At 41.3% G+C, this 19,044-nt stretch overlaps 1 protein-coding gene across 1 annotated transcript in view; it reads right to left on the bottom strand.

Annotated features, from left to right (window-relative positions):
* Positions 1-19,044, bottom strand: part of tfap2d (transcription factor AP-2 delta (activating enhancer binding protein 2 delta)) — a 42,300-nt gene that overhangs the window by 8,233 nt on the left and 15,023 nt on the right. Inside the window, exons 6-7 of the mRNA XM_021601156.3 lie at positions 13,095-13,236; positions 11,559-11,672 (exon numbers count right to left, since the gene is read on the bottom strand). Of these exons, the coding sequence (XP_021456831.1) occupies positions 11,559-11,672; positions 13,095-13,236 (256 nt within the window). The remainder of the gene's footprint in view (positions 1-11,558; positions 11,673-13,094; positions 13,237-19,044) is intronic.

Below are 19,044 nucleotides of genomic sequence, written 5' to 3'. Positions count from 1 at the left end.
ATTCTACAATGTAGAAAAAAGTACAAATAAAGAAAAACCTTTGATGTGTCCAAACTTTTGACTGGTACTGTATATCTGTATATACACCCTGTCGACACTACATAAACAATATAGACATTATATATATACTAAATAGACACTATGTACAATATATATATTCTCTATATAGATATTATCTACAGTATATAGACACTATATGTACAAAAAGACACTATGTTTACACTAAATATAGATTATTTAGCTACTATATAAAGACTATATGTACATTATATAGCCACGATATAGACACTATATAAATACTAAATGACCATTATCTGACACTTTATATACACTATGTTTACAGTATATGTACATTATATAGACACTATATAAATACTACATGTACTTTATATAGACACTACATATACACTATGTTTACACTACATATACATTATATAGCCACTGTATAGCGAATATATATATACACTATATATGCACTTAATATACTACATACACAAAATAAATATGATATCAGCTATATAGTCAATATACAGTATACTCTACATATACACTATATAGATACTATATAAACTACTATATAAACTATATAGACAATATATACTCTACATATATACTATATAAACTACTATATAAACTATATAGACAATATATACTCCACATGTACACTATATAGATACTATATAAACTACTATATAAACTATATAGACAATATATACTCCACATATACACTATATAGATACTATATAAACTACTATATAAACTATATAGTCAATATATACTCTACATATACACTATATATGCAACATATACTTAATACCGTATAGACACAATATAAACACTATATTTGTCACGACTTCCGCCGAAGTTGGCTCCCCTGCCTGTTGGGGCGGTGCTCGGCGGTCGTCGTCACCGTCCTACTAGCCGCCACCGATCCCTTTTTCGTTTGTCTGTTTGTTTAGTCTTATTAGTTTCACCTGTGTTTCTGTTGTTTGGTTTAATTAGCTTCCCTATATTTAGTAGGTAGGCCTGCCCTTGTTTTGTGCGGGATTGTCTTTATGTTACGCGTGCGCATTTTAGGTAGTGGTGGATTTTCTTTTCTTTAACTGAGCACCCTGTGGTTTTTGGGTTGTCTCGTTGTATGTCCCGCGCCCTGTATTTGTTGGGCTTATTATTCTGTTGTGCCTGAGTAAAGCACTTAACCTCAGTAGAACTCTCTCTGCATCTGATTCCTGCACCCAACTAGTCCCTTTCCTGCACCCACCTGACAATATTCACTATATGCACAATATGTAGACACTATTCATACCATATATACACACTATATAGACATTATACAGACGTTATATAGACACTATATAGACACAATATGTATATATATTATTTAGACACAATATTGGCACTGTTCAAAAGTTTTGGGTCACTTAGAAATGTCCTTGTTTTCCATGAAAACTAACATGAATTGTGTTGCAAAATGAATAGAACATCTAGTCAAGATGTTGACAAGGTTATAAATAATGATTTTTAATTTAAATAATAATTCTGTCCTTTAAACTTTGCTTTCTTCGAAGAATCCTCAATTTTCAGCAATTACAGCCTTGCAGACCTTTGGCATTCTAGTTGTCAATTTGTTGAGGTAATCTGAAGAGATTTCACCCCATGCTTCCTGAAGCACCTCCCACAAGTGGGATTGACTTGATGGGCACTTCATACATACCATACGGTGAAGCTGCTCCCACGACAGCTCAATAGGGTTGAGATCCGGTGATTGTGCTGGCCACTCCATTATAGACAGAAAACCAGCTGACTGCTTCTTCACTAAATAGTTATTGCATAGTTTGGAGCTGTGCTTTGGGTCATGTCCTATTGTAGGAGGAAATTGGCTCCAATTAAGTGCCATCCACAGGGTATGGCATGGTGTTGCAAAATGGAGTGATAGCCTTCCTTCTTCAAGATCCCTTTTATCCTGTACAAATCTTCCACTTTACCACCACCAAAGCACCCTCAGACCATCACATTGCCTCCACCATGATTGACAGATGGCGTCAAGCACTCCTCCAGCATCTATTCATTTTTTTTGCATCTCACGAATGTTCTTCTTTGTGATCTGAACACCTCAAACTTTGTCTGTCCATAATACTTTTTTCCACTCTTTCTCTGTCCAGTGCCTGTGTTCTTTTGCCCATCTTAATCTTTTCTTTTTATTGGCCAGTCTGAGATATGGCTTTTTTTCTGCAACTCTGCCTAGAAGGCCAGCATTCTGGAGTCGCATCTTCACTGTTGACGTTGAGACTGGTGTTTTGTGGGTACTATTTAATGAAGCTGCCAGTTGATAACTTGTGAGGCTTTCAAACTAGACACTCTAATGTACTTGTCCTCTTGCTCAGATTTGCACCTTGGCCTCCAATTCCTCTTTCTATTCTGGTTAGAGACCGTTTGCGATGTTCTGTGAAGGGAGTAGTATATGGCGTTGTACAAGATCTTCAGTCAGGAGTGATGGTTGCTGATAATGGGTCTCTGTACGCCTATTTATTTTATTTAATTTTTTATTTCACCTTTATTTAACCAGGTAGGCTAGTTGAGAACAAGTTCTCATTTGCAACTGCGACCTGGCCAAGATAAAGAATAGCAGTGTGAACAGACAACACAGAGTTACACATGGAGTAAACAATTAACAAGTCAATAACACAGTAGAAAAAAGGAGAGTCTATATACAGTGCCTTGCGAAAGTATTCGGCCCCCTTGAACTTTGCGACCTTTTGCCACATTTCAGGCTTCAAACATAAAGATATAAAACTGTATTTTTTTGTGAAGAATCAACAACAAGTGGGACACAATCATGAAGTGGAACGACATTTATTGGATATTTCAAACTTTTTTAACAAATCAAAAACTGAACAATTGGGCGTGCAAAATTATTCAGCCCCCTTAAGTTAATACTTTGTAGCGCCACCTTTTGCTGCGATTACAGCTGTAAGTCGCTTGGGGTATGTCTCTATCAGTTTTGCACATCGAGAGACTGAAATTTTTTCCCATTCCTCCTTGCAAAACAGCTCGAGCTCAGTGAGGTTGGATGGAGAGCATTTGTGAACAGCACTTTTCAGTTCTTTCCACAGATTCTCGATTGGATTCAGGTCTGGACTTTGACTTGGCCATTCTAACACCTGGATATGTTTATTTTTGAACCATTCCATTGTAGATTTTGCCTTATGTTTTGGATCATTGTCTTGTTGGAAGACAAATCTCCGTCCCAGTCTCAGGTCTTTTGCAGACTCCATCAGGTTTTCTTCCAGAATGGTCCTGTATTTGGCTCCATCCATCTTCCCATCAATTTTAACCATCTTCCCTGTCCCTGCTGAAGAAAAGCAGGCCCAAACCATGATGCTGCCACCACCATGTTTGACAGTGGGGATGGTGTGTTCAGCTGTGTTGCTTTTACGCCAAACATAACGTTTTGCATTGTTGCCAAAAAGTTCAATTTTGGTTTCATCTGACCAGAGCACCTTCTTCCACATGTTTGGTGTGTCTCCCAGGTGGCTTGTGCCAAACTTTAACCAACACTTTTTATGGATATCTTTAAGAAATGGCTTTCTTGCCACTCTTCCATAAAGGCCAGATTTGTGCAATATACGACTGATTGTTGTCCTATGGACAGAGTCTCCCACCTCAGCTGTAGATCTCTGCAGTTCATCCAGAGTGATCATGGGCCTCTTGGCTGCATCTCTGATCGGTCTTCTCCTTGTATGAGCAGAAAGTTTAGATGGACAGCCAGGTCTTGGTAGATTTGCAGTGGTCTGATACTCCTTCCATTTCAATATTATCACTTGCACAGTGCTCCTTGGGATGTTTAAAGCTTGGGAAATCTTTTTGTATCCAAATCCGGCTTTAAACTTCTTCACAACAGTATCTCGGACCTGCCTGGTGTGTTCCTTGTTTTTCATGATGCTCTCTGCGCTTTTAACGGACCTCTGAGACTATCACAGTGCAGGTGCATTTATACGGAGACTTGATTACACACAGGTGGATTGTATTTATCATCATTAGTCATTTAGGTCAACATTGGATCATTCAGAGATCCTCATTGAACTTCTGGAGAGAGTTTGCTGCACTGAAAGTAAAGGGGCTGAATAATTTTGCACGCCCAATTTTTCATTTTTTGATTTGTTAAAAAAGTTTGAAATATCCAATAAATGTCGTTCCACTTCATGATTGTGTCCCACTTGTTGTTGATTCTTCACAAAAAAATACAGTTTTATATCTTTATGTTTGAAGCCTGAAATGTGGCAAAAGGTCGCAAAGTTCAAGGGGGCCGAATACTTTCGCAAGGCACTGTACATTGTGTGCAAAAGGCATGAGGAGGTAGGCGAATAATTACAATTTTGCAGATTAACACTGGAGTGATAAATGATCAGATGGTCATGTACAGGTAGAGATATTGGTGTGCAAAAGAGCAGAAAAGTAAATAAATAAAAACAGTATGGGGATGAGGTAGGTAAAAATGGGTGGGCTATTTACCGATAGACTATGTACAGCTGCAGCGATCGGTTAGCTGCTCAGATAGCAGATGTTTGAAGTTGGTGAGGGAGATAAAAGTCTCCAACTTCAGCGATTTTTGCAATTTGTTCCAGTCACAGGCAGCAGAGAACTGGAACGAAAGGCGGCAAAATGAGGTGTTGGCTTTAGGGATGATCAGTGAGATACACCTGCTGGAGCGCGTGTTGCCATCGTGACTAGTGAACTGAGATAAGGCGGAGCTTTACCTAGCATGGACTTGTAGATGACCTGGAGCCAGTGGGTCTGGCGACGAATATGTAGCGAGGGCCAGCCGACAAGAGCATACAGGTCGCAGTGGTGGGTGGCATAAGGTGCTTTAGTGACAAAACGGATGGCACTGTGATAAACTGCATCCAGTTTGCTGAGTAGAGTGTTGGAAGCAATTTTGTAGATGACATTGCCGAAGTCGAGGATCGGTAGGATAGTCAGTTTTACTAGGGTAAGTTTGGCGGCGTGAGTGAAGGAGGCTTTGTTGCGGAATGGAAAGCCAACTCTAGATTTGATTTTCGATTGGAGATGTTTGATATGAGTCTGGAAGGAGAGTTTACAGTCTAGCCAGACACCTAGGTACTTATAGATGTCCACATATTCAAGGTCGGAACCATCCAGGGTGGTGATGCTAGTCAGGCGTGCGGGTGCAGGCAGCAAACGGTTGAAAAGCATGCATTTGGTTTTACTAGCGTTTAAGAGCAGTTGGAGGCCACGGAAGGAGTGTTGTATGGCATTGAAGCTCATTTGGAGGTTAGATAGCACAGTGTCCAAGGACGGGCCGGAAGAATATAGAATGGTGTCGTCTGCGTAGAGGTGGATCAGGGAATCGCCCGCAGCAAGAGCAACATCATTGATATATACAGAGAAAAGAGTCGGCCCGAGAATTGAACCCTGTGGCACCCCCATAGAGACTGCCAGAGGACCGGACAGCATGCCCTCCGATTTGACACACTGAACTCTGTCTGCAAAGTAGTTGGTGAACCAGGCAAGGCAGTCATCAGAAAAACCGAGGCTACTGAGTCTGCCGATAAGAATATGGTGATTGACAGAGTCGAAAGCCTTGGCAAGGTCGATGAAGACGGCTGCACAGTACTGTCTTTTATTGATGGCGGTTATGATATCGTTTAGTACCTTGAGCGTGGCTGAGGTGCACCCGCGACCGGCTCGGAAACCAGATTGCACAGCGGAGAAGGTACGGTGGGATTCGAGATGGTCAGTGACCTGTTTGTTGACTTGGCTTTCGAATACCTTAGATAGGCAGGGCAGGATTGATATAGGTCTGTAACAGTTTGGGTCCAGGGTGTCTCCCCCTTTGAAGAGGGGGATGACTGCGGCAGCTTTCCAATCCTTGGGGATCTCAGACGATATGAAAGAGAGGTTGAACAGGCTGGTAATAGGGGTTGCGACAATGGCGGCGGATAGTTTCAGAAATAGAGGGTCCAGATTGTCAAGCCCAGCTGATTTGTACGGGTCCAGGTTTTGCAGCTCTTTCAGAACATCTGCTATCTGGATTTGGGTAAAGGAGAACCTGGAGAGGCTTGGGCGAGTAGCTGCGGGGGGGGGGGGGGGGGGGGAGCTGTTGGCCAAGGTTGGAGTAGCCAGGCGGAAGGCATGGCCAGCCGTTGAGAAATGCTTGTTGAAGTTTTCGATAATCATGGATGTATCGGTGGTGACCGTGTTACCTAGCCTCAGTGCAGTGGGCAGCTGAGAGGAGGTGCTCTTGTTCTTCATGGATGGACTTCACAGTGTCCCAGAACGTTTTGGAGTTGGAGCTACAGGATGCAAATTTCTGCCTGAAGAAGCTGGCCTTAGCTTTCCTGACTGACTGTGTGTATTGGTTCCTGAGTTCCCTGAACAGTTGCATATCGCGGGGACTATTCGATGCTATTGCAGTCCGCCACAGGATGTTTTTGTGCTGGTCGAGGGCAGTCAGGTCTGGAGTGAACCAAGGGCTACATCTGTTCTTAGTTCTGCATTTTTTTAACGGAGCATGCTTATCTAAAATGGTGAGGAAGTTACTTTTAAAGAATGACCAGGCATCCTCAACTGATGGGATGAGGTCAATGTCCTTCCAGGATACCCGGGCCAGGTCGATTAGAAAGGCCTGCTCACAGAAGTGATTTAGGGAGCGTTTGACAGTGATGAGGGGTGGTCGTTTGACTGTGGCTCCGTAGCGGATACAGGCAATGAGGCAATGATCGCTGAGATCCTGGTTGAAGACAGCGGAGGTGTATTTGGAGGGCCAGTTGGTCAGGATGACGTCTCTGAGGGTGCCCTTGTTTACAGATTTAGGGTTGTACCTGGTGGGTTCCTTGATGATTTGTGTGAGATTGAGGGCATCTAGCTTAGATTGTAGGACTGCCGGGGTGTTAAGCATATCCCAGTTTAGGTCACCTAACAGAACAAACTCTGAAGCTAGATGGGGGGCGATCAATTCACAAATGGTGTCCAGGGCACAGCTGGGAGCTGAGGGGGGTCGGTAGCAGGCGACAACAGTGAGAGACTTTTTTCTGGAGAGAGTCATTTTTAAAATTAGTAGTTCGAACTGTTTGGGTATTGACCTGGAAAGTATGACATGACTTTGCAGGCTATCTCTGCATTAGACTGCAACTCCTCCCCCTTTGGCAGTTCAATCTTGACGGAAAATGTTATAGTTGGGTATGGAAATCTCAGGGTTAGCAGAGTGTGCTAAAGCAGTGCGTAAAACAAACTTAGGGAGGAGGCTTCTGATGTTGACATGCATGAAACCAAGGCTTTTTCGATCACAGAAGTCAACAAATGAGGGTGCCTGGGGACATGCAGGGCCTGGGTTTACCTCCACATCACCCGCGGAACAGAGGAGGAGTAGTATGAGGGTGCGGCTAAAGGCTATCAAAACTGGTCGCCTACAGCGTTGGGGATATGTAGATATGACATAAAAAAACAGCCGTTTCCAGCTACAATAGTCATTTACAACATTAACAATGTCAACACTGTATTTCTGATAAATTTTATGTTGTTTTAATGGACAAAAAAAAATAGCTTTTCTTTCAAAAACAAGGACATTTCTAAGTTACGCCAAACTTTTGAAGGGTAGTGTGTGTATATATATATATATATATGTATATATATATATATACACTATATGGCAGGGTAGCCTAGTGGTTAGAGCGTTGGACTAGTAACCGGAAGGTTGTGAGTTCAAACCCCCGAGCTGACAAGGTACAAATCTGTCGTTCTGCCCCTGAACAGGCAGTTAACCCACTGTTCCCAGGCCGTCATTGAAAATAAGAATTTGTTCTTAACTGACTTGCCTGGTTAAATAAAGGTTAAAAAAAATATAAAAATAAAAAAAATATATATATACTATATACTATAGAGACATAATATAGACATTATAAAGACACCATAAATAAACGACATTATATACACTATATACTCTGCAGTATATTTATGCTGCAGTAGTTTATGTGTCGGGGGGCTAGGGTCAGTTTGTTATATCTGGAGTACTTCTCCTGTCCTATTCGGTGTCCTGTGTGAATCTAAGTGTGCGTTCTCTAATTCTCTCCTTCTCTCTTTCTCTCTCTCGGAGGACCTGAGCCCTAGGACCATGCCCCAGGACTACCTGACATGATGACTCCTTGCTGTCCCCAGTCCACCTGGCTGTGCTGCTGCTCCAGTTTCAACTGTTCTGCCTTATTATTATTCGACCATGCTGATCATTTATGAACATTTGAACATCTTGGCCATGTTCTGTTATAATCTCCACCCGGCACAGCCAGAAGAGGACTGGCCATCCCACATATGCTCTCTCTAATTCTCTCTTTCTTTCTCTCTCTCGGAGGACCTGAGCCCTAGGACCATGCCCCAGGAATACCTGACATGATGACTCCTTGCTGTCCCCAGTCCACCTGACTGTGCTGCTGCTCCAGTTTCAACTATTCTGCCTTATTATTATTCGACCATGCTGGTCATTTATGAACATTTGAACATCTTGACCATGTTTTGTTATAATCTCCACCCGGCACAGCCAGAAGAGGACTGGCCACCCCACATAGCCTGGTTCCTCTCTAGGTTTCTTCCTAGGTTTTGGCCTTTCTAGGGAGTTTTTCCTAGCCACCGTGCTTCTTCACCTGCATTGCTTGCTGTTTGGGGTTTTAGGCTGGGTTTCTGTACAGCACTTTGAGATATCAGCTGATGTACGAAGGGCTATATAAAATAAATTTGATTTGATTTGATTTGATACTCTATATACACTATATAGTCTATATTAACACTATATACTCTATATATACACTATATTACCAACTATATACACTCTATACACACTATATACTCTATTAACACTATATACACGATATGGACACAATATAGATGCTATAAATAACATTTATAGACACCATATGCACACTATATAGACATTATAAATATACTATATAGACACTATATAGACACTATATATACACTATGTTTGCACTATGTTTACGCTATATACAGTTGAAGTCTGAAGTTTACATACACCTTAGCCAAATACATTTAAACTCAGTTTTTCACAATTCCTGACATTTAATCCTAGTAAAAATCCCCTGTTTTAGGTCAGTTAGGATTACCAGTTTACTTCAATAATGTGAAATATCAGAAAAATAGTAGAGAGAATTATTTCTTTCAGCTTTTATTTCTTTCATCGCATTCCCAGTGGGTCAGAAGTTTACATACACTGAATTAGTATTTGGTAGCATTGCCTTTAAATCATTTAAGTTGGGTCAAATGTTTTGGGTAGCCTTCCACAAGCTTCCCACAATAAGTTGGGTGAATTTTGGCCCATTCCTCCTGACAGAGCTGGTGTAACTGAGTCAGGTTTGCAGGCTCGCACACGCTTTTTCAGTTCTGCCCACAAATGTTCTATAGGATTGAGGTCAGGGCTTTGTGATGGCCACTCCAATACCTTGACTTTGTTGTCCTTAAGCCATTTTGCACAACTTTGGAAGTATGCTTGGGATCCTTAGAACCATTTGCGACCAAGATTTAACTTCCTGACTGATGTCTTGAGATGTTGCTTCAGTATATACACATAATTTTCCTTCCTCATGACACCATCTGTTTTGTGAAGTGCACCACTCCCTCCTGCAGCAAAGCACCTCCACGACTACAGACACTAGGGACACCCCGAATCAGCTCTGAGAGGCTACACCGAACATTAACACACAGCCGGGCCGGTGCATAGCAAGGAACAGCCGGCCACTGACAGCTGACCCAGACATCACCCGCCCCCCTGCACTTCTCTCTCGCTCTTCACATTCAACGCTCTTCGCATTCAACCAAAGACAAACAACACTGTTGTGCAGGTGTCCGCGGTGGAGCCGGAAAATGTTTGTTCCCTTGGACTGTTGGCGTGCAGCTGTTAAAACTCATTTGAATCTGCTGGGGTGTCGCGTGCTATTAAATGTATAATCTGCCACATATTCGTTGTTGTCACGATCCGATGGAACTTGATGCAGCTAAAGAAAGAATTATTATGACCTGAATAAGGATTCTATGAGACTATCAAAACATCCAAGAGGATCCTAATAGGACCTTCCAGGACTATGATCAGTTTCCCCCACTGCACCCCTCTACTAGCTAGAACCAGGAAATGGCTGCTCCTTGTTGGACTCCAGGTGAGTGTAAATGGCTGCTCCTTGTTGGACTCCAGGTGAGTGTAAATGGCTGCTCCTTGTTGGACTCCAGGTGAGTGTAAATGGCTGCTCCTTGTTGGACTCCAGGTGAGTGTAAATGGCTGCTCCTTGTTAGACTCCAGGTGAGTGTAAATGGATGCTCCTTGTTGGACTCCAGGTGAGTGTAAATGGATGCTCCTTGTTGGACTCCAGGTGAGTGTAAATGGCTGCTCCTTGTTGGACTCCAGGTGAGTGTAAATAGCTGCTCCTTGTTGGACTCCAGGTGAGTGTAAATGGCTGCTCCTTGTTGGACTCCAGGTGAGTGTAAATGGATGCTTCTTGTTGGACTCCAGGTGAGTGTAAATGGCTGCTCCTTGTTTGGACTCCAGATGAGTGTAAATGGCTGCTCCTTGTTGGACTCCAGGTGAGTGTAAATGGATGCTCCTTGTTGGACTCCAGGTGACTTGGGTGTTCCATCCATGGCAGTGGATGCCCCTCCAGCTGCCTATCCCTGTCCTAGTCAATCAACTGCCTGGACCACTGTTGCCCCCCTCCGCTGGGCCGTGCTGTCTGGATCAGAACTCTGTCCCTTTGGCTGTTGTGTCCTGCACACAGCCTGAACTACCACTATCTGGATCAAAGCTCTGTCCCTTTGGCTGTTGTGTCCTGCACACAGCCTGAACCACCACTCTCTGGATCAGAGCTCTGTCCCTTTGGCTGTTGTGTCCTGCACACAGCCTGAACCACCACTATCTGGTTCGGAGCTTTGTCCTTTTGGCTGTTGTGTCCTGCACACAGCCGGCGTCTCAGCAGCCCTCTTCTCAGGTTAGTTCTGGCTCTTGCCTCACAATCTGCTTCAAGACACGACAGATGACGGATCATTCTGGCTATTGTGATAGGGAGTTCAATAGTGAGGCATATATCTATACCTGGGGCAAAGACTTTGTGTTTTCTTCGGGCAAAAGTCACCAGGTTTCTTCCCGAGGCTGTGAGTCAGTCACCGGGGCTGATACTGTCATGGTTCATGTGGGGTCAAAGTTCAGGATATCTTCAGGTTGCTTCCCAAGGCTGTGAGTCAGTCACGGTTCATGTGGGGTCAAAGTTCAGGATATCACCAGGTTGCTTCCCGAGGCTGTGAGTCAGTCACTGGGGGCTGATACTGTCATGGTTCACGTGGGGTCAAATTACATTGTGAAGGGCAGCTCAGAACAGCTGAAGATTGTGTGTGTGTGCGTGCGTGCGTGCGTGTGTGTGTGTGTGTGTGTGTGTGTGTGTGTGTGTGTGTGTGTGTGTGTGTGTGTGTGTGTGTGTGTGTGTGTGTGTGTGTGTGTGTGTGTGTGTGTGTGTGTGTGTGTGTGTGTGTGTGTGTGTGTGTGCATGTACCTGAAGTGTGTGAGGTGTCTCTGTATATCCAGGTCCAGTATAGGTGTGGGTCTGGAGGAGCCAAGAGGAGAACGGTCCTGACTCAACAGGTCCTGGAACTCTTTACAGATCTGCCTAAATGTCACAGGGAAAAAGTAAGAGGTTAGGGGTTAGAGGTTAAGAGATCAATATGTCAAATCAAATCAAATCAAATTTATTTGTCACATACACATGGTTAGCAGATGTTAATGCGAGTGTAGCGAAATGCTTGTGCTTCTAGTTCCGACAATGCAGTAATAACCAACGAGTAATCTAACTAACAATTCCAAAACGACTACCTTATACACACAAGTGTAAAGGGATAAAGAATATGTACATAAAGATATATGAATGAGTGATGGTACAGAGCGGCATAGGCAAGATGCAGTAGATGGTATCGAGTACAGTATATACATATGAGATGAGTATGTAAACAAAGTGGCATAGTTTAAAGTGGCTAGTGATACATGTATTACATAAAGATGCAGTAGATGATATAGAGTACAGTATATACGTATACATATGAGATGAATAATGTAGGGTATGTAAACATTATATTAGGTAGCATTGTTTAAAGTGGCTAGTGATATATTTTACATCAATTCCCATCAATTCCCATTATTAAAGTGGCTGGAGTTGAGTCAGTGTGTTGGCAGCAGCCACTCAATGTTAGTGGTGGCTCTTTAACAGTCTGATGGCCTTGAGATAGAAGCTGTTTTTCAGTCTCTCGGTCCCAGCTTTGATGCACCTGTACTGACCTCGCCTTCTGGATGATAGCGGGGTGAACAGGCAGTGGCTCGGGTGGTTGTTGTTCTTGATGATCTTTATGGCCTTCCTGTGACATTGGGTGGTGTAGGTGTCCTGGAGGGCAGGTAGTTTGCCCCCGGTGATGCGTTGTGCAGACCTCACTACCCTCTGGAGAGCCTTACGGTTGTGGGTGGAGCAGTTGCTGTACCAGGTGGTGATACAGCCCGACAGGATGCTCTCGATTGTGCATCTGTACAAGCCAAATTTCTTCAGCCTCCTGAGGTTGAAGAGGCGCTGCTGCGCCTTCTTCACAATGCTGTCTGTGTGGGTGGACCAATTCAGTTTGTCTGTGATGTGTACGCCGAGGAACTTAAAACTTACTACCCTCTCCACTACTGTTCCATCGATGTGGATAGGGGGGTGTTCCCTCTGCTGTTTCCTGAAGTCCACAATCATCTCCTTAGTTTTGTTGACGTTGAGTGTGAGGTTATTTTCCTGACACCACACTCCGAAGGCCCTCACCTCCTCCCTGTAGGCCGTCTCGTCGTTGTTGGTAATCAAGCCTACAACTGTTGTGTCGTCCGCAAACTTGATGATTGAGTTGGAGGCGTGCGTGGCCACGCAGTCGTGGGTGAACAGGGAGTACAGGAGAGGGCTCAGAACGCACCCTTGTGGGGCCCCAGTGTTGAGGATCAGGATCAAACATATGTGTGTGTGTGTGTGTGTGTGTGTGTGTGTGTGTGTGTGTGTGTGTGTGTGTGTTTGTCTTACTTGGTGGCCAGCACCATCTTCTTGCGCCCACTGGTCTCCTTGGGTTCATTGTGTTGTCTGGCTAGGTGTTCTCCTGCTGCCTTGGTAGGAAACTCTGTCTCACATGTATAACCAAAGTCTCTAGCCAGGTGGAGCGCCTCACCTACACAAACACAAACACACACATACACGTACACGTACACACAAAAAACATATTTTATTAGGAGGAGAATATTGATATAGGGATGAGTAAAATCAGAAGGTGTAGATTGATAGAGGGGTGAGTAAAATCAGAAGGTGTAGATTGATAGAGGGGTGAGTATAATTAGAAGGTGTAGATTGATAGAGGGGTGAGTATAATTAGAAGGTGTAGATTGATAGAGGGGTGAGTATAATTAGAAGGTGTAGATTGATATAGGGATGAGTATAATTAGAAGGTGTAGATTGATATGGGGATAAGTATAATTAGAAGGTGTAGATTGATAGAGGGATGAGTATAATTAGAAGGTGTAGATTGATAGAGGGATAAGTATAATTAGAAGGTGTAGATTGATATAGGGATGAGTATAATTAGAAGGTGTAGATTGATATAGGGATGAGTACAATTAGAAGGTGTAGATTGATATGGGGATAAGTATAATTAGAAGGTGTAGATTGATAGAGGGATGAGTATAATTAGAAGGTGTAGATTGATAGAGGGATGAGTATAATTAGAAGGTGTAGATTGATAGAGTGATGAGTATAATTAGAAGGTGTAGATTGATATAGGGATGAGTACAATTAGAAGGTATAGATTGATAGAGGGGTGAGTATAATTAGAAGGTGTAGATTGATAGAGGGGTGAGTATAATTAGAAGGTGTAGATTGATATGGGGATAAGTATAATTAGAAGGTGTAGATTGATATGGAGATAAGTATAATTAGAAGGTGTAGATTGATAGAGGGGTGAGTATAATTAGAAGGTGTAGATTGATAGAGGGGTGAGTATAATTAGAAGGTGTAGATTGATTTGGGGATAAGTATAATTAGAAGGTGTAGATTGATAGAGGGGTGAGTATAATTAGAAGGTGTAGATTGATATGGGGATAAGTATAATTAGAAGGTGTAGATTGATAGAGGGGTGAGTATAATTAGAAGGTGTAGATTGATAGAGGGGTGAGTATAATTAGAAGGTGTAGATTGATATGGGGATAAGTATAATTAGAAGGTGTAGATTGATAGAGGGGTGAGTATAATTAGAAGGTGTAGATTGATATGGGGATAAGTATAATTAGAAGGTGTAGATTGATAGAGGGATGAGTTTTATTAGGAGGTCCAGATTGATAGAGGGATTAGTTTTATTAGGTGTAGACTGATAGAGGGATGAGTTGTATCAGAATGAGTAGATTGATAGAGGCATGAGTTTTATGAGAAGGTTGAGGATTGATAGAGGGATTAGTTTTTTGAGAAGGTGTGGATTGACAGAGGGATGAGTTTTATGAGAACGTTGAGATTGATAGAGGGATGGGTTTATGAGAAGGTGTGGATTGATAGAGGGATGAGTTTTATTAGGAGTTGTAGATTGATAGAGGGATGGTTGTAGATTGATAGAGGATGGTACATAGAAGGATGATTTTTATACAGAGGTGTAGATTGACAGAGGGATGAGTTGTATTAGGTGTACATTGATGGAGGGATTCGTTTTAAAAGAAGGTGTAGAGTGATAAGAAGATTACTTTTATTAGGAGGTATAGATTGAAAAGGGATCACGTATTAGGAGGTGTAAATTGATAGAGGAATGAGTTTGGTTTGAAGGTGTAGATTTACAGTATTAAGTATAGATTGCTATAGGGATGAGATTTATCAGAATGAGTAGATTGATAGAGTGATTGGTTTTAAAGGTGCATATTGACAGAAGGATGAGTTGTATTAGAAGGTGTAGATTTATAGAGGGATGAGTTTTATTAGGAGGTGTAGATTGATAGAGGGATGAGTTTTATTAGGAGGTGTAGATTGATAGAGGGAATACGTTTTATTAGAATGTCCAGATGGATAGAGGGATGAATTGTATTAGGTGTAGATTGATAGAGGGAAGAATTGTAATAGAATATGTAGATTGATAGAGGGATAAGTTGTATTAGGTGGAGATTGATAGAGGGATGAATTTTATTAGGAGGTCCAAATTGATTGAAGGGTGAGTTTTATTAGGAGGTGTAGATTGATAGTGGGAATAGCTGTATTATGAGGTGTAGATTGAAATAGGGTTGAGTTTTATTGGGTGTGTACTGATAGAGGGATGAGTTTTATAAGAAGATGAAGATTGATAAGGATATTCGATTTATTAGGTGTAGATTGAAAAGGGATGAGTTATTTAAGAAGGTGTCGATTGATAGAGGGATGAGTTTTATTAGAATATCCAGATTGATAGAGGGATGAATTGTATTAGGTGGAGATTGATAGTGTGAAGAATTTTAATAGAAGATGTAGACTGATAGAGGGATGAGTTGTATTTGTTGGAGATTGATAGAGGGGTGAGTTTTATTAGAATGTGTAGACTGATAGAGGGATGCGTTTTTATTAGGAGGTGCAGATTGATGGAGGGGTGAGTTTTATTAGGTGTGTACTGATAGAGGGATGAGTTTTATAAGAAGGTGAAGATTGATAAGGAGATTAGTTTTATTAGGAGGTGTAGATTGAAAAGGGATGAGTTATATAAGAAGCTGTCGATTGATAGAGGGATGAGTTTAATTAGGAGGTGTACATTGAAAGAGGGATGAGTTTGGTTTGAAGGTGTAGATTGATAGATGGATGAGTTTTATTAGGAGATCCAGATTGATAGAGGGCTGAGTTGTATTAGGTGTAGATTGATAGAGGGGTGAGTTTTATTGGGATATGTAGATAGAGGGATAAGTTATATTTTGAGTATTTTGATAGATGGATGAGTTTCATCTCCTTCATTGATGGAGGGATGAGTTTTATTAGATGTTGTAGATTGACAGAAGGAGGAGTTTTATTATGTGTAGATTAATAGAGGGATGAGTTTTTAAGAAGGTGTAGATTGATGGAGGGATGAGTTTTATTAGGAGTTCCAGATTGATCGAGGGATGAGTTATATTAGGTGTAGATTGATAGAGGGATGAGTTGTATTATGGGGTGTGTATTGATAGAAGGATGAGTTTTATAAGAAGGTGTAGATTGATGGAGAAATTAGATTTATTAGGAGGTTCAGATTGATAGAGGGATGAGTTGTTAAGGTGCAGATTAATAGAGTGAAGAGATTTATCAGATTGAGTAGACTGATAGAGTGATGGGTTTTAAAGGTGCATATAGAGAGAAGGATGATTTGTATTAGAAGGTGTAGATTGATAGAGGGTTGAGTTTTACTAGGAGGTGTAGATTGATAGAGGGATGATTTTTAGAGGAGGTGTAGCTGTATAGAGGGACAAGTTTTATGTGAAGGTATAGTGGGATGTTTTATCTGATTTCGAATGATATACGGATGAGTTGTATTAGAAGGTGTAGATTGATAGAGGTTTGAGTTTTATTAGGAGGTGTAGATTGATAGGTGGATGAGTTTAATTAAGAGGTCCAGATTGATAGAGGGATGAGTTGTATTAGAGGGTGTAGACTGAGAGTGATGACTTTTAATAGAAGATGTAGAGTGATAGATGGATGAATGTGTATTAGTATGTCCTAATTGATAGAAGGATGAGTTGTATTAGAAGGTGTAGATTGATAGAGGGATTAGTCTAATTAGGAGGTCTAGATTGACTGAGGGATGAATTTTATTTGGAGGTGTAGTTTGACTGAGGGGTGAGTTTTATCAGGTGTAGATTGATAGAGGGTTGTGTTTTGTTATGAGGTGTAGATTGATAGTTAGGATGTCTAGATTGATTGAGGGATGAGATGTATTAGGAGGTGCAGATAGATTGAGGGATGAAATGTATTAGGAGGTGTAGATTGATAGGGGGATGAGTTTAATTAGAATGTTTAGATTGATAGAATGATGACTTTATTAGGAGGTGTAATTTGATAGAATAATGAGTTTATTAGGAGGTCCAGATTGACAGAGGGATGAGATGTATTAGGAGGTGTAGATTGATTGAGGGATGCATTTTATTAGGAGGTCCAGAATGATGGAGGGGTGAGTTTTATTAGAAGGTGTAGATTGGTAGAGGGATGAGATGTATTAGGAGGTTCAGATTGATAGAGGGATTAGTTGTATTAGGAGGTGTAGATTGATAGAGGGATGAGTTTTATTAGAAGGCACAGATTGATAGAGGGGTGAGTTTTATTAGAAGGTGTAGATTGGTAGAGGGATGTGTTTTATTAGGTGTAGATGAGTTTTATTAGGAGGTCTAGATTGATTGAGGGATTAGTTTTATTAGGAGCTGGGTATCGAGGGGCGAGTTTTATTAGGTGTGTACTGACAGAGGGATGAGTTTTATTCAAAGGTGTAGATTGATATGGGGATGAGATGTATTAGGAGGTTCAGATTGATAGAGGGATTAGTTGTATTAGGAGGTGTAGATTGATAGAGGGATGAGTTTTATTAGAAGGCACAGATTGATAGAGGGGTGAGTTTTATTAGGTACAGCTTTATAGAGGGATGAGTTTAATTAGATAGTTTAGATTGACAGAGGGATGAGTTTTATTAGGTGTCGAATGAAGGAGGATTGGATGTATTTTGAGGTGTAGATTTATAGAGTGGTGAGTTGTATTAGGAGGTGTAGATTTCAATGTGTAGATTGAGGGATGAGTTTTATTAGGAGGTGTCGATTGATAGAGGGATGAGTTTTATTAGGAGGTGTAGATCGATAGAGGGATGAGTTTTATTAGGGGGTATAGATTGATAGAGGGATGTGTTTTATTAGGTGTAGATTGACAGAGTGATGAGAATTATTAGGTGTAGATTTATAGAGGGATGAGTTTTATTAGGAGGTCCAGATTGATAGAGGGATGAGTTTTATTAGGAGGTATAGATTGATAGAGGGGTGAGTTTTATTAGGAGGTATAGATTGATAGAGGGATGAGTTATATTAAGTGCAGATTTATAGAGGGATGAGATTTCTCAGAATGAGTATATTGATAGAGGGATGAGTTTTATTAGGAGGTGTAGATTGGTAGAGGGATGTGTTTTATTAGAAGGTGTAGATTGGTAGAGGGATGTGTTTTATTAGAAGGTGTAGATTGGTAGAGGGATGAGTTTTATTAGGAGGTATAGATTGATAGAGGGATGAGTTGAATTAAGTGCAGATTGATAGAGGGATGAGATTTATTAGGTGTAGATTGATAGAAGGCTGAGTTTTATTAGAAGGTCCAGAATGATGGAATGTGTTCTATTAGAAGGTGTAGATTGGTAGAGGGAAGGGTTTTATTAGAAGGTGTAGATTGGTAGAGGGATGTGTTTTATTAGAAGGTGTAGATTGGTAGAGGGATGTGTTTTATTAGAAGGTGTAGATTGGTAGAGGGATGAGTTTTATTAGGAGGTATAGATTGATAGAGGGATGAGTTGAATTAAGTGCAGATTGATAGAGGGATGAGATTTATTAGGTGTAGATTGATAGAAGGCTGAGTTTTATTAGGAGGTCCAGAATGATGGAATGTGTTTTATTAGAAGGTGTAGATTGGTAGAGGGAAGTGTTCTATTAGAAGGTGTAGATTGGTAGAGGGATGTGTTTTATTAGAAGGTGTAGATTGGTAGAGGGATGAGTTTTATTAGGAGGTATAGATTGATAGAGGGATGAGTTGAATTAAGTGCAGATTGATAGAGGGATGAGATTTATTAGGTGTAGATTGATAGAAGGCTGAGTTTTATTAGGAGGTCCAGAATGATGGAATGTGTTCTATTAGAAGGTGTAGATTGGTAGAGGGAAGGGTTTTATTAGAAGGTGTAGATTGGTAGAGGGATGTGTTTTATTAGAAGGTGTAGATTGGTAGAGGGATGTGTTTTATTAGAAGGTGTAGATTGGTAGAGGGATGTGTTTTATTA

The sequence above is a fragment of the Oncorhynchus mykiss genome, chromosome 4 (assembly GCF_057628025.1).
Source record: "Oncorhynchus mykiss isolate SJ-2025 chromosome 4, ASM5762802v1, whole genome shotgun sequence".
Taxonomy (NCBI): Eukaryota; Metazoa; Chordata; class Actinopteri; order Salmoniformes; family Salmonidae; genus Oncorhynchus; species Oncorhynchus mykiss.
The sequence above is the reverse complement of the archived record's forward strand: the minus strand, read 5'-3'. Positions and strand labels throughout refer to the sequence as shown.